This window comes from Piliocolobus tephrosceles, chromosome 10 (assembly GCF_002776525.5).
Source record: "Piliocolobus tephrosceles isolate RC106 chromosome 10, ASM277652v3, whole genome shotgun sequence".
NCBI lineage: Eukaryota > Metazoa > Chordata > Mammalia > Primates > Cercopithecidae > Piliocolobus > Piliocolobus tephrosceles.
Window position 1 is genome coordinate 25,852,727 of NC_045443.1, and position 23,622 is coordinate 25,876,348.

The window sequence follows — 23,622 nt, forward strand, 5'->3', positions numbered from 1 at the left end:
GGATAGAGCAGCACGCGAAGGCTCGCACTGTGAATTTTAGCTCCAAATCAACTGCAAGAACAAATCAGCAATCCTGAGAAGACGCACAGACTCTCTGAAGGAAGTGGACTGCTCCTGCAGGACCCAGGAGACACCCCAAATACTGTGAGTGCCCCAAATGCAAAAGTGGGAAAGACAGATCCTCCTCTCCCAAGCGCACACCCCCACTGGAGAAACTGAAGGTCTGTTTGCATGAGAAGTTTCCAACCTTACCTGGAGCTGAGTCAATTTAGAGAGCTGCACGAAATACAGGGGTAGAAGAAGTAGCAGAAAGGTCTTGGGAGCTCACTGGGTCCCCAAGCAGCCTATTCCTGCCTGGCACCACAAGGATCCACCAGGAGGGCGACCAGAGGAGCATGGGGAGGAGGCAGAAAACTTCACAGGGAGAAGGAAATCTCCAGCTGAACTTTGTAACAATTTGAATGGGGCGAGAAGCCTCGTGGCCAGAACTCGTGGGAGGGCACAAATCCAGTGAGCGGACTCCACAGGCAAGGGAAGAACCAAGCTCTTTTCTTTTGCAGCTGGGAAGTGGGTAGCCTGGGTAGCCAAGCTCTCAAGCCTAGCTCACCCACTGCCCAGAAACAGACTCAGGGCTCTTAGTGGGGGCACAGTAGCAGTGAGACCAGGCCTTCAGTTTGCATGGGAGCTGTGTGAGGCCTGTGACTGCTAGCTTTCTCCCACTTCCCTGACAACCTGCATGTCTTAACAGAGGCAGCCATAATCCTCCTAGGTACACAACTCCATCGACCTGGGAACCTCACGCCCATCCCCTACAGCAGCTGCAGCAAGGCTGACCCAAGGAGACTACGAGCTCAGATGTGCCTAGCCCCACCCCTACCCGATGGTCCTTCCCTACCCACCCTGGCGCAGAAAACAAAGGGCATATAATCTTGGGAGTTCTAGGGCGCTGCCCACTGCTGGTTCTTCTGCACACTACCACAGCTGATGCTCTCTGGAAAGCGCCACCTCTTGGCAGGAGGCCAACCAGCACACAAATAGAGCATTAAACTACCAAAGCTAAGGACCCTCACAGAGTCCGTTGCACCCACCCCTTGCCACCTCCACCAGAACAGGCACTGGTATCCACAACTTAGAGACCCACAGACAGTTCACATCACAGGACTCTGTGCAGACAACCTCCAGTATCAGCCCAGAGCTGGGTCGACTTGAGGGGTGGCTAGACCCAGAAGAAAGACGATAATCACTGCAGTTTGGCTCACAGGAAGCCAAATCCATAGGAACAGGGGAAGAGTACTACATCAAGGGAACATCCCTTGAGAGAAAAGACTCTGAACAACAGCCTTCAGCCCTAGACCTTCCCTCTGACAGAGCCTACCCAAATGAGAAAGAACCAGAAAACCAACCATGGTAATATGACAAAACAAGGCTCTTTGACACCCCCAAAAAAATTGTCTCCGGAATTGGTGGGTTCTTGGTCTCGCTGACTTCAAGAATAAAGCTGTGGACCCTCATGGTGAGTGTTATAGTTCTTAAAGATGGTGTGTCCGGAGTTTCTTCCTTCATATGTTCAGATGTGTCCAGAGTTTCCTCCTTCTGGTGGGTTCATGGTCTCGCTGGCTTCAGGAGTGAAGCTGCAAACCTTTGTGGTGAGTGTTACAACTCATAAAGGTGGTGTGGACCCAAAGAGTGAGCAGCAGCAACAGTTATCCAGAAGAGCAAAAAAACAAACCTTCCACAGCATGGAAAGGGACCTGAGTGGGTTGCCACTGCTGGCTCTGGCAGCCTGCTTTTATTCCCTTATCTGACCCCACCCACATCATGCTGAATGGTCCATTTTACAGAGAGCTGATTGGTCCATTTTACAGAGAACTGATTGCTCTGTTTTACAGAGAGCTAATTGGTCCATTTTGACAGAGTGCTGATTGGTGAGTTTATAAACCTTGAGCTAGACACAGCGCACTGATTGGTGCATTTACAAACCTTTAGCTAGACACAGAGTGCTGATTGGTGTGTTTACAATCCTTTAGTTAGACACAGAGTGCTGACTGGTGCATTTACAATCCTCTAGCTAGACACAGAAGTTCTCTTGGAGAACTAGGTTAGCTAGATACAGAGTGCTGGTTGGTGCATTTACAATCCTCCAGTTTTACATAAAAATTTTCCAAGTCCCCACCTGACTCAGGAGCCCAGTTGACTTCACCTAGTAGATCCCATGCCAGGCAGAGCTGCTCCTCAGGAGGAATGAATCTTAAGAGCTGTGAAACAGAAGCACCAGGTAACCTATAAAGGAAAGTTAGAGGAGTCTGCGCTGCGCGCCTGCACTCCTCAGCCCTTGGGTGGTCAATGGGACTGGGTGCCACAGAGCAGGGTTTGGCACCTATTGGGGAGGCTTGGGTGGCACAGAAGCCCATTGGTGGGGGGGCTCAGCCATGGTGGACTGCAGGTCCAGAGTCCTGTCCCACGGGGAGGTGGCTGAGGCCCGGCAAGAATTTGAGCATGGCACGGGTGGGCTGGTAGTACTGGGGGACCCCGCACACCCTCCACAGCTGCTGGCCCAGGTGCTAAGCCCCTCACTGCCTGGGGCTGGCAACGCCAGCCAGCTGCTCTGAGTGCGGGGCCTGCTGATCCCTCGCCCACCCGGAACTCGTGCTGGCCCGCAAGTGCCATGTGCAGCCCTGGTTCCTGCCCCGCTTATCCCTCCACACCTCCCTGCAAGCAGAGAGAACCGGCTCTGGCCTCAGCCAGCCCAGAGAGGGACTCCCACAGTGCAGTGGTAGGCTGAAGGGCTCCACAAGTGTGGCCAAAGAGGATGCTGAGGCTGAGGAGGTGCAGAGAGCATGCGAGGGCTGCTAGCACGTTATCACTTCTCAAAATCACACGAGTTCACCAGCAATGGATCCAAACCAAAAAGAAATCCCAGATTCCTCTGAAAAATAATTCAGGAGGTTAATTATTAAGCTAATCAGGGAGGTACCAGAGAAAGGCAAAGCCCAATCTGAGGAAATTCAAAAAAAGATACAAAAAGTAAAGGGCAAAATATTCAAGGAAATAGAGAGCTTAAAGAAAAAAACAATAAAAAATTCAGGAAACATTGGACACACTTATGGAAATACAAAATGATCTGGAAAGTCTCAGCAATATAATTGAACAAATAAAAGAAAAATTCACAGCTCAAGTACAAGGTCTTCAAATTTACCCAATCAAACAAAGACAACGAAAAATGAATAAGAAAATATGAACAAAGACTCCAAGAAATCTGGGATTATGTTAAATGAACAAACCTAAGAATAATTGGTGTTCCTGAGGAAGAAGAAAATTCTAAAACCTTGGAAAATGTATTTGGGGCAATAATCAAGGAAAACTTCCCCAGCCTTGCTAATATATCCAAATACAAGAAGCACAAAGAACACCTGGGCTAATTCATTGCAAAATGATCTCTGCCTGGGCACACTGTCATCAGGCTATCCAGAGATAAGATGAAGGAATGAATCTTAAGAGCTGTGAAACAGAAGCACCAGGTAACCTATAAAGGAAAATCTATCAGATTAACAGCAGATTTCTCAGCAGAAACCCTACAAGTGATAAGGGATTGGGGCCCTACTTTCAGCCTCCTCAAACGAAACAATTATCAGCCAAGAATTTTGTATCCAGCGAAACTAAACATCATATATGAAGGAAAGATACAGTTTTTTTCAGACAAACAAATGCTGAGAGAATTCGCCACTACCAACCTTCCACCACATGGCCTGCTAAAAGGAGCTGTAGATCTTCAAATGAATCTTGGAAACACATCAAAACAAAAACTCTTTAAAGCATAAGTCACACAGGGCCTATAAAACAAAAATACAAGTTAAAAAGCAAAAACAAAAAATAAAAACCCCAAAGTACACAGGCAACAAATAGCAAAATGAATGCAATGGTACCTCACATTTCAATACTAACATTGAATGTAAATGGCCTAAACATTCCACTTAAAAGATACAGAACTACAGAATGGATGAGAACTCACCAACCAACTATCTGCTGCCTTCAGGAGACTCACCTAACACATAAGGACTCACCTAAACTTAAAGTAAAGGGGTGGAAAAAGGCATTTCATGCAAATAGACACCAAAAGTGAGCAGGAGTAGCAATTCTTGTATCAGACAAAACAAACTTTAAAGCAACAGCAGTTAAAGGAGACAAAGAGGGACATTATATAATGGTAAAAGGCCTTGTCCAACAGGAAAATAACACAATCCTAGATATATATATGCACCTAAGACTGCAGCTCCCAAATCTATGAAACAATTACTAATAGACCTAAGAAACAAAATAAACAGCAACACAATAATAGTGGGGGTCTCCAGTACTCCACTTACAGCACAGACAGCTCATCAAAACAGAAAGTCAACAAAGAAACAATGGATTTAAACTGTATCTTGGAACAAATTGACTTAACAGATATATATGAACATTTCATCCAACAACTGCAGAATACAGATTCTGTTCAATAGCACATAGAAATTTCTCCAAGATAGACCATATGATAGGCCATAAAATGAGCCTCAATAAATTTAAGAAAATTGAAATTATATCAAGCACTCTTTCAGATCACAGTGGAATAAAACTGGAAATCAACTCCAAAAAGAACCTTCAAAACCATGCAGATACATGGAAATTAAATAACCTGCTCCCAAATGAGCATGGGGTCAAAAATGAAACCAAGATGTACATTTAAAAATTCTTCAAGCTAAACAACAATAATGACACAACCTATCAAAATCCCTGGAATACAGCAAAGGCAGTGCTAAGAGGAAAGTACATAGCCCTGAACACCTACATTGAGAAGACTGAAAGAGCACAAACTGACATTCTAGGATCACACCTCAAGGAACTAGAGAAACAAGAATGAACCAAACCCAAACCCAGCAGAAGAAAGGAAATAACCAAGACCAGAGCAGAACTAAATGAAATTGAAACAAACAAAAAAATACAAAAGGTAAATGAAACAAAATCCGGTTCTTTGAAAACAAAAACAAAAACTGATAGACTGTTACGAAGATTAACCAAGAAAAGAAGAGAGAAAAACCAAATAAGCTCAATTAGAAATGAAATGGGAGATATTAAAACTGATGCCACAGAAATACAAAAGATAATTCAAGGCTACTATGAACACATTTACACAAATAAACTAGAACACCTAGAAGAGAAGGATGAATTTCTGGAAAAATACAATCCTCATAGCTTAAATTAGGAAGAATTAGATACCCTCAACAGACCAATAACAAGCAGTGAGATTGAAATGGTAATTAAAAACTTATCAATAAATGAAGTCCAGGACTAGATGGATTGACAGCAGAATTCTACCAGACGTTGAAAGAAGAACTAGTACCAATCCTACTGACACTATTCCACAAGATAGAGGAAGAAGGAACTCTCCCTAATTCATTCTACGAAGCCAGCATCATCCTAATACCGAAACCAGGAAAGAACATAACCAAAAAAGAAAACTACAGATCAATATTCTTGATGAACATAGATACTAAAATCCTTCACAAAATACTAGGCAACCAAATCCAACAACATATCTAAAAGGTAATCCACCACGATCAAGTGGGTTTCATACTAGAGATGCAGGGATGGTTTAACATATGCAAGTCAATAAATATGATACACACCATAAACATAATTTAAAACAAAACTCCCACGATTATCTCAATAGATGCAAAAAAAAAAAAAAAGCATTCAACAGAAATGAGCATCCTTTTTGGGATTAAAACTCTCAGCAAAATTGGAACACAAGGGACACACCTCAGTGTAATAGAAGCCATCTATAACAAACCCACAGCCAACATAATACTGAATGGGGAAATATTTAAAGCATTCCCTCTCAGAACTGGCACAAAATAAGGATGCCCATTCTCACCACTCCTCTTCAACGTAGTACTAGAAGTCATATCCTGAGCAATCAGACAAGAGAAGGAAAAAAAATGGGCATCCAAATCCATAAAGAGGAATTCAAACTGTCACTGTTTCCTGACAATATGATTGATTGCCTTGAAAACCCTAAAGACTTCTCTAGAAAGCTCCTAGAACTGATAAAAGAATTTGGCAAATTTTCCAGTTACAGAATCAACGTACATGTATCAGTAGCTCTTCTATACACCAACAGTGACCAAGTGGAGAATCAAATTAAGAACTCAACCCCTTTTACAAAAGCTGCAATACAATAAAATACTTAGGAATATACCTAACCAAGAAATTGAAAGACCTCTGCAACAAAAACTATAAAATACTGCTGAAAGAAATCATAGGTGACACATAAACAAATGGAAAGACTCCCACGCTTATGGATGGGTAGAATCAATATTGTGAAAATGACCATACTGACAAAAACAGTCTACAAATTCAATGCAATTCCCATCAAAATACCAATATTATTCTTCAAAGAATTAGAAGAAACAATTCTAAAATTCATATGGAACCAAAAAAGAGCCCACATAGCCAAAGCAAGACTAAGCAAAAAGAATAAATCTGGAGGCATCACACTATCTGATTTCAAACTATGCTATGAGGCCATAGTCACCAAACCAGCATAGTACTCTTATAAAAATAGGCACATAGACCAATGGAACAGAATAGAGAACCCAGAAATCAACCCACATACTTACAGCCAACTGATCTTCAAGAAAACACACAAAAGCATAAAGTAGGGAAAGGACATCCTTTTCAACAAATGGTGCTGGGATAATTGGCTAGCCACATGTAGGAAAATGAAACTGGATCCTCATCTTTCGCCTTATACAAAATCAACTCAAGAAGGATCAAGGACTTAAATCTAAGACATGAAACTTTAAAAATTCTAAAAGATGACATTGGAAAAACGCTTCTAGATGTTGGCTTAGGCAAGGATTTTATGACTAAGAACCCAAAAGCACATGCAATAAAAACAAAGATAAGTAGTTTGGACCTAATTAAACTAAAGAGCTTTTGCACAGCAAAAGGAATAGTAAGCAGAGTAATCAGACGACCCATAGAGTGGGAGAAAATCTTCACAGTGTATACATCTGACAAAGGACGGATATCCAGAATCTACAACGAATTCAAACAAATCAGTAAGATTGAAAAAAATCCCATCAAAAAAATGGGCTAAGGATATGAATAGACAACTCTCAAAAGAAAATATACAAATGGCCAACAAACATATGAAAAAATGCCAGCATCACTAATGAACAGGGAAATGCAAATCAAAATCACAATGCAATACCACCTTACTCCCGGAAGAATGGCCATAACAAAAAAAAATCAAGAAACAGTAGATGTCGGCATAGATGTGGTGATCAGGGAACACTTCAACTCTGCTGGTGGGAATGTAAACTAGTACAATCACTATAGAAAACAGTGCAGAGATTCCTTAAAGAACTATAAGGAAGGGGGTGGATCATCACACACTGGGGCCTGTCGGGGGTGGGGGCAAGAGGAGGGAGAGCATTAGTACAAATGCCTAATGCATGCAGGGCTTAAAACCTGGATGATGGCAGCCAACCATCATGGCACATGTATACCTATGTAACAAACCTGCATGTTCTGCACATTGTATCCCAGAACTTAAAGAAAAAAAAAAAAAAAAAAAAAAAGAACTAAAAGGAGAACTACCATTTGATCCAGCAATCTCACTGCTGAGTGTCTACCCAGAGAAAAAGAAGTCATTATAAGAAAAAGATACTTGCACACACATGTTAATAGCAGCACAATTCACCATTCCAAATCGTGGAACCAACCCAAATGCCCATCAATCAATGAGTGGATAAAGAAACTGGTATATATGTATGATGGAATACTGCTAAACCATAAAAAGGAATTAATTATCAGCATTTGCAGCAACCTGGATGAGATTGGAGACTATTATTTTAAGTGAAGTAACTCAGGAATGGAAAACCAAACATCGTATGTTCTCACTGATATGCGGGAGCTGAGCTATAAGGATGCAAAGGCAGAAGAATGATACAATGGGCTTTGGGGACTTGGGGAAAAGAATGGGAGGGGGACAAGGGATAGAAGACTACAGATATGGTACAGTGTATACTGCTTGGGTGATGAGTGCACCAAAATCTCACAAATCATTACTAAAAAACGTACTCATGTAACCAAATACCACCTGTACCACAATAACTTATGGAAAAAAACTAAATTAAAATAAAATGTTTCATTTTCAATATTAGAATTATGAGACATTTAAAGGAACAGGAAAAGGTCATCTATACACAGGGAGGGGGGTGGGAAAAGAAAGCAGGCAAGAGAAAGTGCCTTTGAGAGGACCCAGATGTTGGACTTGATAGGCAATGACTGTAAAGTAGTCATTATATTCTTTTTTAAAAATTATTATTATACTTTAAGTTCTAGCATACATGTGTACAACATGCAGGTTTGTTACATATGTATACATGTGCCATGTTGGTGTGCTGCACCCATTAAATCATCATTTACATTAGGTATATCTCCTAATGCTATCCCTCCTCCCTCAACCCCATGACAGGCCCCGGTATGTGATGTTCCCCATTCTGTGTCCAAGTGTTCTCATCGTTCAATTCCCACCTATGAGTGAGAACATGCGGTGTTTGGTTTTCTGTCCTTATGATAGTTTTCTCAGAATGATGGTTTCCAGCTTCATTCATGTCTCTACAAAGGACATGAACTCATCCTTTTTTATGGCTGCATAGTATTCCGTGGTGTATATGTGCCACATTTTCTTAATGCAGTCTGTCACTGATGGACATTTGGGTTGATTCCAAGTCTTTGCTATTGTGAATAGTGCCGCAATAAATATGTGTGTGCATGTGTCTTTATAGCAGCAGGATTTATACTCCTTTGGGTGTATACCCAGTAATGGGATGGCTGGGTCAAATGGTATTTCTAGTTCTAGATCCTTGAGGAATCGCCACACTGTCTTCCACAATGGTTGAACTAGTTTACAGTCCCACCAACAGTGTAAAAGTGTTCCTATTTCTCCACATCCTCTCCAGCACCCATTGTTTCCCGACTTTTTAATGATTGCCATTCTAACTGGTGTGAGATGGTATCTCATTGTGGTTTTGATTTGCATTTCTCTGATGCCTGGTGACAATGAGCATTTTTTCATGTATCTGTTGGCTGCATAAATGTCTTCCTTTGAGAAGTGTCTGTTCATATCCTTCACCCCCTTTTTGATGGGGTTGTTTGATTTTTTCTTGTAAATTTGTTTAAGTTCTTTGTAGATTCTAGATATTAGCCCTTTGTCAGATGAGTAGATTGTAAAAATTTTCTCCCATTTTGTAGGTTGCCTGTTCACTCTGATGGTAGTTTCTTTTGCTGTGCAGAAGCTCTTTAGTTTAATGAGATCCCATTTGTCAATTTTGGCTTTTGTTGCCATTGCTTTTGGTGTTTTAGTCATGAATTCCTTGCCCATGCCTATGTCCTGAATGGTATTGTCTAGGTTTTCTTCTAGGGTTTTTATGGTTTTAGGTCTGACATTTAAGTCTTTAATCCCTCTTGAATTAATTTTTGTATAAGGTGTAAGGAAGGGATCCAGTTTCAGCTTTCTACACATAGCTAGCCAGTTTTCCCAGGACCATTTATTAAATAGGGAATCCTTTCCCCAGTTCTTGTTTTTGTCAAGTTTGTCAACGATCAGATGATTCTAGATGTGTGGTATTGTTTCTGAGGGCTCTGTTCTGTTCCAATGGTCTGTACTAATCTCCTTGTATGTCTCCATCAAAGCTCTTGAATGGCCAGATGCCTCGTCAATGACCAGTAATATTTTGAAAGGAATCTTTTTTTCTGAGCAGTAGTTCTCAATAGTGCACTTAAAACATTCAGTAAACCATGCTGTATACAGATATTCTGTCATTCAGGCTTTGTTGTTCCATTTATAGAGCACAGAGAGAGGAGATTTAGCATAATTCTTAAGGGCCCTAGGATATTTGGAATGGAAATGAGCATTGACTTCAATTTAAAGTCACCAGCTGCATTAGATTGTAACAAGAGAGTCAGCCTGTTCTTTGAAGCTTTAAAGCAAGGCATTAATTTCTCTTATCTAGTTATGAAAATCCTAGATGACATCTTTTTCCAATGTAAAGCTATTTCATCTACACTGAAAATCTGTTGTTTAGCATAGCTACCTTCATTGACGATCTTAGGCTGGATCTTCTGGATAACTTGCTGCAGCTTCTCCATCAGCACTTGATGCTTCACCTTGAACTTTTATGTTACACAAATGCCTTTTTCCTTAAATCTCATGAACAAACTTCTGCTAGCTCCCAACTTTTCTTCTGCAGCTTCCTCCATCTCAGCCTTCATGGAATTGAAAAGACCTAGGGTCTTGCTCTGGATTTTAGGCTTTGGCTTAAAGGAATGCTATGGCTGGTTTGATCTTCTATCCAGACCACTCAATCTTTCTCCATATCAGCAATAAGACTATTTTTCTTCCTTATCATTCATGTATCCACTGGAGTTGGCACTTTTAATTTCCTTCAAGAACTTTTCTTTCGCATTCACAACTTGGCTAAGTAATTGGTGCAAGAGCCCTAGCTTTTAGCCTGCGTTGGCTTTCAATGTGTCTTCCTCACTAAGCTTAATCATTTCTAGTTTTTGATTTAAAGTGGGAGATGTTAAACTCTTCCTTTCAGTTGAGCCCTTACAGGTCATTGTAGGGTTATTAAATGGCATAGTTTCAATATTGTTGTGGCTCAGGGAATAAGGAGGCCCTAGGAGAGGGAAAGAAATGGGGAAACAGCCAGTTGGTGGAGCAGTCAGAACACACAAGACATTTCTCAAGTAGGTTCACCATCTTATACTGGTGTGGCTCATGGCACCTCAAAACAATTAGAGTAGTAACATCAAAGATCACTGATCATCATAGCACATATAATGATGATGAAAAAGTTTGAAGTATTGCAAAAATCACTACAATATGACCCAGAGACACAAAGTGAGCACATGCTGTTGGGAAAATAGCACCAATAGACTTACTCAGCACAAGGTTGCCACAAACCTTGAACTTGTAAAAATATGTAATACCTGCAAGGTACAATAAAGCAAAATGCAATAAAGTGAAGTAAGTCTGCATTGCTCTTTTAAATGCTTAAATATTTTTAATGTTTACAAACCTCTCTTTTAAACCTAAAAATGGTATTTAGTACTGTAAGTATCAAATACTTATATTAAAAAACATATACTTTGAAATGTTTAAAAAATAAAATAGTCATTATAAATATGTTCCAAGATATAAAGTAAACCAAGTTTGTGAAATTAAAGGAAAGAATGATGACAGTGTCTTATCAAATAGAGAATACCCATTAAGAAATAACATTATTTTTAAAAGAACCAAAAGTTGATATTTTAAAATAACCAAAATTCTGGCATTAAAAATATGGTAACTAAAATGAAAAATCCACTAGAGAACTTTAATGGTAGATTTAATCTGGCAGAACAATCAGTTAAACCTGAAGGTAGATTGATAGAGATTATGCAACCTGGAGAACAAAAAGAAAAAAATGAAGAAAGTATACCTTCAGAGAACTGTAGGACACCATTAAGCACACCAATGTATACTTAATAAGAATACAATTAGATAATGTAGATGAAATGGGCAAATTCCTAAAAAATATACAAATTATACAAATTGACTCAAACAGAAAAGGTAAGTAGACTTAGAACAGTAAAGTGACCAAACTGGTGATCAAAAACATCTCTACAAAGAAAAGTCAGACTCAGAAGGATTCATTTGTGAATTCTAGCAAATATTTTTAAAGGAATTAATACCAATTCTTCACAAACTCTTCCCACCCTCCCAAAAAGAAAGTTCTCAACTCATCTGTAATATGACTTCATTAAGATGTCATATTATATTCAATATATAAAGAACTCTTTATAATCAATATATAAAGAACTCTTCCAACTCAACAATAAAAAGACAAATAATGCAATTTAAAGATGGGTAAAGGATCTGAATATACATTTTTTTTTTTCAAAAAAGATACATAAATAGCCAACAAGCACATGAAAAGATCATTAATCATTGGGGGAATGGAAATCAAAACCACATTAAGAAACCATATTACACCAATAACAAAACCAAAGACATCACAAGAAAACCACAGAATAATATTCCATAGTCACGTATATGCAAAAATACTCAACAAAATGCTAGCAAATTGAACATAGCAACACACACACCATGACTAAGTGGGATTTATCCCAGGTATGCAGGGTTGGTTTAACACTCAAAAATCATTTCATTTAATATACCACATTAATAAAACAAAGAAAAAAAAACACAGGATCACCTCAATAGAAAAAAATTTTGATAAAACCAAATACCCTTTTCTGGAAAAAGAAATGAACAAACTATGAATAGACAGGAACTTCCTCAATCTGATAAAGAACATCTACAAAAAAACTTATGGCTAACATAGTTAATGGTGAAAGACAGAATGTTTTCCCTCTAAGATCAAGAACAAGACAAGGACATCCACTCTCATCACATCTATTCAATATAAGGCCAGAAGTTCAGTCAGGGAAAATTAGGCAATAAAATAAAATAAATGGCACCTATATTGAAAAGAAAGAAGTAAAACTTTATCTATTTGCAAATGACATGATCCTATATGTAGAAAATATTAAACAATTTACTAAAACCTATTAGAATAAATGGGTTCAACAAAATGATAGAATAAAAGATTAATATACAAAAAGTAATTGCATTTCTATCCATTTCAATGAGCAATCCAAAATCAAAATTAAGAAAATAATTCCATTTACAGTGGCACCAAAAAGAATAAAATACTTAGGACTAAATTTTAAAAAAGAAATGCAAAACTTGTGCTCTGGAAACTATAAAATATTTAAAAAATTAATGAAGACCTAAATAAATGGAACACATTGCATGTTGATAGATAAGAACACATAACATTGTTAAGATGATAATACTCCCTATATTGATCTACAGAGTCAATGCAAAATTCCAACTGCCCTTTTCTTTGCAGAAATTGAATAGTTTATCTTAAAATTCATGTAGAAAAACAAGAGAGCTAAAATAACCAAAACAATCTGGAAAAAAAAAAAAAGAACAAAGTTGGACGATTCCCATTCTGGATTTAAAAACTTACTAAAAAGAGTAATGAAGTGCAGTCCTCTGGCAGTGGGTTATACATAAAGGTAAATGGAATGTAACTGAGAGTCCAAAAATAATTCCTACTTTCATAATCAATTGATTTTTGACAAGGGTGCTAAGGCAATTCAAGGGGAAAAGAATGGTGTTTTCAACATATTGTACCTGGATAATTATATATCTGCATGCAAAAGAATGAAGTTGGACCCTTCCTCAAATTACACACAAAAATTACCTCAAAATGGATCATAGACCTTTATGTAAGAGTTAGGACTATGAAACTTTTAGAAGAAAATGTAGAAATAAATTGTGGTTTTGAGTTGGGCAAAGCCTTTTTAGATATGACACTAAATGTACAAGTGCCAAAAAAAAGATAAATATGACTTCATCAAAATTAAAAACTTCTTTGCTACAAAGAACACCATCAAGAAAGTGAAAAGACAACTCACAGAATTAAAGAAAATATTTCCAAGTCTGATAATGATCCTGTGTCCAGAATACATAAAGAACTCTTCCAACTCAGCAATAAAAAGACAAACAACGCAATTTAAAGATGGGTAAAGAAGTTGAATAGACATTTTTTCAAAAAAGATATACAAATAGCCAACAAGCACACGAAAAGATCATTAATCATTAGGGGAATGGAAATCAAAATCACGATAAGATACTACTTCACAAACACTAGCATGGGTGTAATTTTAAAAGACAGAAAATACCAAGTCTTGTTTAGTATGTGAACAAATTGGAAGTCTTGTACATTGTTTGTGGGAATGTAAAATGGTGTGGCTGCTTTGGGAAACAGTTTGCCATTTTCTGAAAGTGTTAAACACACAGTTACTTTATGACTCGGCAATTCCACTCCTAGATATATACACAATAAATATAAAAATATATATCTGTACAAAAGCTTCTATGTGAACATGCATAGTAGCATTGATCACAATAGCCAAAAAATGGAAACAACCCAATGTCCATAAATTGATGAATGATTAAACAAAATGTGACATATCCATCCCATGGGATATTATTCAGCAATAAAGAAATGAACTACTGATACGTACTACCACATGGATGAACCTTGAAAACATGCTAAGTGAAAGAAGACAGTCACAAAAGACCACAAATATTATAAGATTCCATTTAAATGAAATGTCCAAATTAGGCAAATCTACAGAGACAGAAAAGAGATTAGTGATTGCCTCAAGCTAGGTGACTTGGGGGAGAGGAGTAGTAAGTGGCTGCTAAGGAGTGTGAAGTTTCTTTTAGAGGTGATAGAAGATAGAATAGGTAATTAAAGTTGGGTGCAGTGGCTCACACCTATAATCCCAGCACTTTGGGAGGCCAAGGTGGGCAGATTGCTTGAGTACAGGAATTCGAGACCAGCCTGGGCAATGTGGCAAAACCCTGTCTCTACAAGAAATACAAAAATTAGCCAGGCATGGCATGCCTATAGACCTAGCTTACTCAAGAGGCTGAGGTTGGAGGAGCACTTGAGCCCGGGAGGTGGAGGTTGCAATGAGCTGAGATTGCACCACTGCCCTCCAGCCTAACAGAGTGAGACTGTCTCAAAAAAAAAACTGTCTAAAAAAAAAACCATATATATATATATACACACACACATAAAATTATATATATCTAAAATTATATTATATATAATAATATATATTATATAAAATATATATAATATGTTATATAATTATATTTTATATGTATAAAATTATATATATAAAATTATATTGTGGTGACCACACAACTCTGTATATATATTAAGAATCATTAATTACATTAAATAATGTTATTTAAAAATTTAAAAATTTATTAGTTATCCATGACATTACAATTGTAATAAAATATCAGCTTATTGAAGAAAGATGTCTTAATTTGAAAAATATTTAGTTTTCATTTCTGTTCATTTACTCATACTACAAACATTTACAGGACATCAAAAAGTGCTTGGTACTAGCAATACTCTGATGAAAAATAATTTCTGCAACTAATACTGTGTTTGGCATACAGAATGTACTCAACCAGTGTGTTTTGGATGGATGGATGGATGATGACAGAATAGATCTGATAAGTGCAAGAAGGTAGTAGTGTTCCATTTTTATTAATGTTCATAGGCTATACCAATGTATCAAAATTTGAATTTTACCAAGACTAGGTAACACTGATGTCTTGGTTTCCTTTCCTTTATAAGCCAAACCAGCAGTTTGGCTGAAAAAAAAAATGAACAGCAATAACAAAATTATTGGCTGATACAGTAAGCTATATGCCATAGAAAGGTTCTGGGGCTTATTGTCAGAAAAAAAATAATGGGTTCAAATATTGTCTCTGGCACTTACTACCCATGTGACCTGAGATGAGTATTTAAGCCTTTGTTCAGTTAAAGGGGAATAATATAACATGTTTCCTACTTGGTAAGATTATTAATAATGCATATTTAGAAAGCAGCATAATGGTCAATAAATGGAAGTTATGATTATTAAACTTAACTTCGAATAGATTTACTTTTTATAAAAGTAATATAATAACTGCTTGTACTATTATTTATCCACAGGGGTAAATGTATATTTCATATGTCACATCAAACTTTGTAATAAATAATAAAAATATTATGAAACTCTGCGGTTCCACAAAATATAATATAAGAGACACACAATTTGGAAATTAAACTAAACAACTGCTGAAAATCTGGTCTTATCCGTTTAGGCTTCTTTGCTTTCCCATCCTAATTTTTTTTTTACTCTTGAATAATAAATATATCATTATTATTTGTACTATTACTTAAAACCATAGTAGCACTTTTCACTTTTTAAAAAGTAGCTTGAAATTATTTATACTAAAACAAATTTGCAAATTTGCAATCAGAAATTCTAAAACTCTATTTAACAACCCAAGAGTTTTTCTTCCTGTACAGTCTCCTCATTAATCCAACCATACTCCATCCAAATTTTTAAAAATCATTTCCCCGAAGTTAGTGGAACAAATTTTATGATTTGAATGCCATTTTAAAAATAATATATGTTAAAGAGTCCAGGTAAGGAACTATAGTTTTATTTGGGGCCTTTAGAGAAGGAAGCTTATTGTTCACAATACTGTCATGTTATGAACTGAATGCTTGTGGTCCTTCCCCCAAAATTCATTTGTTGAAGCTCTAATCACCACTGTGAGGGTATCTGAAGGTGGAACCTTTGGGAGGTAATTAGGTTTAGATGAGGTCATGAGGGTTGAGCCCCCATAATGTGATTAGATATGTCTTCATAAGGGGATGAGAAGACTGGGGCTCTCTCTGCCATGTGAGGATCCCATGAGAAGACAGACAGCCGTCTATGAAACAGAAGGAGGGCCCTTACTAAGAACCCAACCATGTTACACTCCAATCTTGAATTTCCCAACTTCCAGAACTGTAAGAAATAAATGTTTGTTGTTTAATCCTTCTGGTCTGTGACGTTCTATCAAAGTAATCCAAATGGACTAAAACACCCCATCTTTCTTTGGCCATCTCTGCTTTAGTACTGAAGGTGCCAAAAATTAACATTACCTCTATTTGCCAAATATAACTTTCTTCTCCTTTCAAAAAATATTTAAACAACCAACCTCTCTTTTAATCTTCTTTCTCCTCATTTCAGAAAAGAAAAGCATTGAGAGCCTGTTTATTAAGAAAATTATTTTGAGTCAGAGCTACCTTATTGATGCTCAATGGATTAACTTCACTCTGATGCCACACCCCCAATCTGAGTTCATTACAGCCAATTGGAATTTTATATACGTCCCACAAGTCAGATTTCTCAGGACTGTATTTTCAAATTTTCTATTTAGTCATGCCATGTCTATGATATATTTTCAATATTAGAGGTCAGTATGCATTCAACAATTCAGTTAATGCAACGTTCCAAGCACTGTTCTAGGCTCTGAAAATATAGCACAAGATCATAGTCTGGAAGAAGCATTAATAGTCCTTTAAGGATAAGCTTCTCAAGGATCTCATGATCCTTGGGTGAGACAGAAAATAAACATATAACATGGTAATTTTAGATTGTGATAAGTCATACAGCAAGTCATGACAGAAATATAAATATAACTTATCATTTATGATTATAATGGGATGAGCAGGGGAAGGCTTTCTAAACAGATGACAATTGAGTTGAATCCTACATGACAAGAAGGACCAAGGCATGCAAAGAACTTGAGGAAAGCCATTCAGTGGAAGCATCCAGCAAGGCCAAAGACCCTGACAGCTGGTGGGTTTGAAAAATAGAGAGGAGGCCAGTGTGCTAAGTAAGAAAGAAGGAATGGCATGAGATGAAAAAGATTAGCAAGGGCCCGATGATAGAGGGCATTATAGACAATAAGATATAGGATAAACAAGGAAGAGACTTACATATTCCTTTTTAATAGCAAGGAAAATATCCCAGGAAGTTCTATAGCAGATTTTCTTTTCAACTCCTTGTCCAAAATTGTGTCACATGTGCATTCCAATTTTTAAGCCCATTGCTGACAATAGGAATTGAGCTACCATGATGGGGCCATGACTAATCGAGTGTCACTTGGATAACCAGTCACCCTGAAGACCATGGTCCCCTGGGAACTGCATAAAATCAAGGTTCTGATGGCAAAGAAGAAGGGAGGAGTGGCTGTTGGACAGGCTCCTGATGGAAAGTGCCAGAGAAATCAATGTTTGTTATCAAGTGGAGGTACCAGGTAATCAGTTGATTATGAGTCCGAAATTCAGGGGTGTCGGATGAATGACAAATGGAACATAGCTGACATTAATGGTCAGGAACTGGACAAGATCTCCTGGAGAGACTGCACATAGATTTAGAAGTCAGTCCAGTATTGAGACATGCTCTGGCATTATCTCAATATTTTGAGATTAGATAAAGTAAAAGAAATAAGAAATGATTGGCCAGAGCTAGATATGGGAAAGTGTTCATCATAAAAACCAAAAGAGAAAAGTTTTCCAAGAAGGAATTGGACAGTTGGATCAGAGGTGGCTGTGAAGAAGGTGAGAACAATGAAAACAGAAGTGCACATAGGATCTAGCAATAATAAGATTGTGGTGGCCCTGCCAGAGCAGATTCAGTGAATGGTTAGGTAGAAGCTTGAAGCCAGGTGTGATGGCTCATGTCTGTAATCCCAGCACTTTCAGAGGCCAAGGCAGGAGGATCACTTGAGCCCAGGAGTTCAAGAGCAGAATGGGCAACATAGTCATATCCCTTTCTCTACCAAAAAAAAAAAAAAAAAAAAATAGCCAAGCATGGTGACACATGCCTGTAGTCTCAACTAGTCAGGAGGCTGAGGTGGGAAGATTGCTTAAGCCTAGGAGGTTAAGGCTGTAGGGGGTTGCCACTGCATTCCAGCCTGGGCAGCATAGTAAGACCTGTCTCAAAAACAAACAAACACACAAACAAACAAAAAACAACAACAACAAAAAACCACACACACACAAACAACCACCACCAAAACAAAGGAAAAAAAAAAAAAAAAAAAGAAACAAAAACAGAATCTTGATATAGTAACCAAAAAAGAGAATGATGAAAACCAAGGAAGTATTTTAAGGTTTTTTTGGTTTTTGTAATTTGGGAGTTCACAGAACTTGCATATATGTTGTATGGAAATGACATCATGTGGAGAAAGCCATAGATGTTGTAGAATAGAAGGAATTTAACTGTCAGAACAAGAATCCTTGGAAAGGTGAGGGTGGGTAGGATCAGAGTAGGACTGGAAAAATTCACTTCTGACAGAAGCAGACACGTTTTTCCTATTTCAAAAACAGGGAAGGCAAAGACAATATGGACGCAGAGACAATATGGCACAGAGACTGAGGTACATAGATTTGACTAGATGAAGGCACTCTTGTCTGATCTTGGATTTTTTTTTTCAATGAAGTATGAGTCTAAGTCATCAGCTACGAAAAGGGAGTGAGAGAGTGTGAGAGGTTTTGGGAGAGAGGAAATGTGAAATAGTCATTTCAAAGACTCAAAGGGGAACTTTATTAGGGAAAACTAGCAGGACTCTTCCACAGTACTAAAGGCCTATTTGAGGCCTGCGATTACAAATTTAAAGTACAGCCGGGACAACAGATGTGATTAATCTCTAGGCATAGAGAAAATGGCTAGTTAGGCTCATGAAGAGTTGGAGTCTAGCCAGGTAAGTACAGGGAGAGTGGAGCCAGAAAATTGAGCATGTTTTCAATTAAATGATTTTAGAAATGGGTCATGAATTGTAAGCTGGGCAAAAAGAGAAGCAAGGTTTGGAGAGTAGTAAAAATTGTGAAAGAGTGACAGCATCAATGGACTAGAGGTTTCAATGATTAAGGAATAATTGCAATAGAGATGCGAGGGTAAGGGAGTTGAAAGGAGAGGTGGTTGTGACCATTAGACATATTTCCACTTTGAAAGGTTAGGTTGCTCATACATTATTACTGGATGTTCACTGCAGCCTTTAAAAAAAGATCAAAGTAACTGCTGAGCCCAGCTTGCTAACATAGAGTAGAATTATGTGTGGCTAAGAAGCAGCCATGTGATTAGGGAATTGATAATGTGCTAATTCAGTGATGCCAGGGCAAAATGGGCCACAGATCATTAGATCTGAACAATACAGAAACATCACAGCATAAGGAAGAGATCTGGGGCCTGCTTCAAACCCAGCCATGACATGTAGCAGCTGTTATGTGTTTCAGACTTTCTGAACCCATCTGCATTTGGATTATCCTTTTAAACTGGGGTATGGCTACCTCCCTCACAGCGTTATTATGCACATGAAGAAGGATAATGTATATAAAGTGCCTGTAAATAGCAGGTTCTCAGTAAATATTAATCTCTGTGAAAATAAGGAGCCATGTCCCTACTGCTGCATAGCAGTTTTGAAGTCACTTTGGGAAGCTTGCAGGTGTTGAAGGAATGTGACACTCAGAAGGACAATGAAAGGATTCTCCTTGTAGGGCCCTCATGGATGAGGACAAATCCTGGGTTGGTTATTGCATTGTATCTAATAATTCTGATGATAGGATTGAAGTCCTGTTTGTTGGCTATTGACAGTGTAGAAGTCAAAAATAAAATCACAACACCTGGTTTAATTTTTTAAAAGATAAATAGTAAACCCCAAGTTATGAGAGATGGCATTGTTCAGGATAGTATGGGGTGGAAGGCCTACCCCTTGCCCACCAAGAACAGGCCTGTTGTTCAAGGACAGCATATGGAAAGTAGAGCTCAGTGTCCCTAAATGGGTTCTGAAACCATCCTAGTCTTTACCTTCCTCTTATCTCTCCTGGCCCTCTCCCGTCACTCTGGCCCCTCACCTGCTCCAAATTTGTCATTTGATTGTTCTGTCTTCTTCCCAGATTCATCTTGGTTTCCAGCATCTGATCTCTCTTTCCAATGGTCTTCTGCTTTCCTGTTGAGGGACTGCCAGTATCCAACCTAGCCCCAGGATCATTTATTTTATCTTATGCTTTTCTCAAAGCCCCTTAGAGGGGCAGCTGGGTCAAGAGGGGTGATGTCTGCCACCCATGTGTGTTAACCCAAATTCCCCGGTTCTTCAGTACTCCCTGACTGTGATGATTGCTGGAGTAAAAGGTAGCCTGGAAGTATGCAGAAAGGAAGCATCAACCATAGTTCAGAGATAGGTCACCGCCTATCAAACAGGTGGGCAAAACAAAATTCCAACGGTAGTAAGCTGCCAATGTTTAAAAATATAACGTCCTGGTGGCCTTAGAAAATCTTTAAAAGGTAGGTAAGGATCTATTGGAGCTTAGAAAATGTAAATGCAAACCAGCTTTTTGCCAGGAATTTTGCTTTCAGAGTATTTGCATTTTAGTCTTTCAACTTTCAAATTCAAATAATATGAAAACTTCTCTATAACATGGATCTATTAAATTTGAGAGGTTGTTGATATACCTTGTTTAAGACCCATCAACTAATAAAAAGCCAAATTAAAGTGCCACACTTTTAAAATGTCTTTCCTAGTATTCTGGGATGATAATTTTAATTTTCTTCTGGTGACTTCTCAAATCCTTAAAATGTCATTTTTTAAAATGATCAAATAGGTTTTTGATGCTTTTATATGTAATAGATCATTTGACTATTTAATGATGTTGTGTTGTCTACAATAATAAATATTTTTCTTATAAAATTTCTACAATCTGGCTGGGTGCAGTGGCTCATACCTGTAACCCCACCAAGGCAGATGGATTGCTTTGAGCCCAGGAGTTCAAGATCAGCCTGGCTAACATGGCAAAACCCATCTCTACCAAAAATACAAAAAAATTGGTTGGGCATGGGGCCTGTGCCTGCAGTCCGCCCCAGCTGCCCTGAAGGCTGAGGTGGGAGGATGGCTTGAGCCTGGGAGGCAGAGGTTGCAGTGAGCCGAGAACAATCCACGGCTCTGCAGCCTGGGTGACAGAGCCAGATCCTGTATTAAAAAATAATAATAAAAATTAAAAATGAAAAAATAAAATTTCTACAATCTAGCACAAATCATTTTTGGAAGTAGTTAAAATATCAGTTTAAAAAATAAAATGTGTAGTTAAATTTGTGTTCATTTATTCGTTCTTTTATCTCTAGCATGTCGCATGGTTTCTAACATTTACCAGTCAAATAAATACATAAATACACCAGTTACGAATTCATCATCTTCTGAGTTCTCAGTATTATATATAAAAAAGCATTTGCTATTATTTTAAATTAAATTTATTTCATTTGAAATCTTGAAACTGGTAATCTCTCTAGTTGACCAAAATGGTTCCTCTTGACTAATACAGATTGGTAAAAACAGCCAATTTCATAGGAACTGTCAAATAACTTTCAAAACTGGTAACAGTGGAGACTTTAGGAAAAATTACCTGAGGATGTTTTCTCTTTCTCTTCCTTTACTTCCTTCCTTCTTTTCTTCCTTCCCTGCTATATTACTATGTTACTATTATTATTACCAAAGGATTATTTAGTCAAGATAGAGAATGTAGTTTTTTAAAAATGTGAAGTTTTTCATCATAAATGTAATGCATATTTATTGGAGGAAATTTGGAAAACATAGGCAAGCCAAAAGAAACAATAAAAATCACTGAAAATATTACTTCTGTGGAATACCTCTTTTACACACTAATATGTCATTCCTGTCTATTCTATACATACATGTTCACTTCTATAGTCATGGGTTCATGCTACACATACCATTTAAACATTCTTTTTCACTTCACAATAGTCTGTACAATGTTTCACTCAAAAACAGCATCTTGATTCATGCCACTTTTATTACTTTAGAAATTTCATGTTTATGAAAAAATATTGTTCTTATATCTCAGATCCTGTATAAAAATAATAACAAAAATAAGAAATGAAAAAATCTCTATAATTTAGCACAAATCATTTTTCAAAGTAGTTAAAATACAAGTTTAAAAAATAAAACATATAGTTAAATCTGTGTTCATTTATTCATTCTTTTATCTCTAGCATGTTGTATGGTTTCTAACATTTACCAGTTTGAATAAATACACGAATACACCAATTATTAATTCATCATCTTCTGAGTTCTCAGTATTATATATAAAAAAGCATTTGCTATTGTTTTAAATTAAATTTATTTCATTTGAAATCTTGAAACTGGGCAATCTGTCTCTAGTTGATGTCTCAGTGATGACAAATATGACCACTTTCTGAAGTGTCAGGTGTTAGTATAGAAAGGAAATGAGGGAACCAGTGAATTGCCTGATGGGGAAAATCCAGCATTCATTTCTCACTTACTATGGTGGGTCTGGTCTCTGGAAACACCCATGTCTCCCGCTCTCGCTGGCTGTTGCATGTAGTGTCCTTAAGCTTCTGTTATGCTCAGCCCCGGAGATCTGGCACACGGAGCCATAGTAACAATGCATTCAGCCAGGTTTCCTTAGCTACACACTAGTGACAGGACAGGCCGCTGCCCTGAAGTGCCTGCCACTGACTCAGGGAGAAGGCTTGGAACACACAGCAGGAGGTGGGAATGGCTTCTACCTCACCCAGAGGGGCTGTCACCTTAAAAGGAAGTCACTCCATGGTCTTACAGATCTCAAGCCTTGGCAGGGATCTAACAAGCTTTTATGGGTTTCATAGGATCTTATCTGCTTGGCAACCCAGTTTAACCACACAGAAAGTTTTTTTTTTTTTTTTTTTTTTAGTTTTACCCTATATGAATTAGCCAGCAAGCAAAGAACTTTCAATGATATTTTCCTAAATGAATTCCTTTTACATTCCATATTAGGTTAATGAGGTCAGTGTCATTTCAACGATATGTGTGTGTGCCTGGGAGTTTTTCTCTTCCTGTGTATATGCTGCATTTCCTGATTTCTCATTTCATCTGGCTAATATGTTTCAGGCACAGTGCTCAGTGCTAGGGGATCTTAGAAGGGACCCTGTAATCTCTCTCAAGAACTGAATTGCCCAGTATTGTAGGCATTCACTGCATGTGGCTATTTAAATTATTTATTTATTTATTTGTAATAGAGTCTAGCTCTGTCACCC

General features: G+C 37.8%; 1 protein-coding gene across 1 annotated transcript in view; it reads right to left on the reverse strand.

The window, feature by feature from the left end:
• Nucleotides 1-22,997, reverse strand: part of LMNTD1 (lamin tail domain containing 1) — a 236,312-nt gene extending 213,315 nt beyond the window's left edge. The window contains exon 1 of the mRNA XM_026457089.1: nucleotides 22,870-22,997. Within this exon, the coding sequence (XP_026312874.1) occupies nucleotides 22,870-22,997 (128 nt within the window). The remainder of the gene's footprint in view (nucleotides 1-22,869) is intronic.
• Between the last annotated feature and the right edge of the window lie 625 nt (nucleotides 22,998-23,622).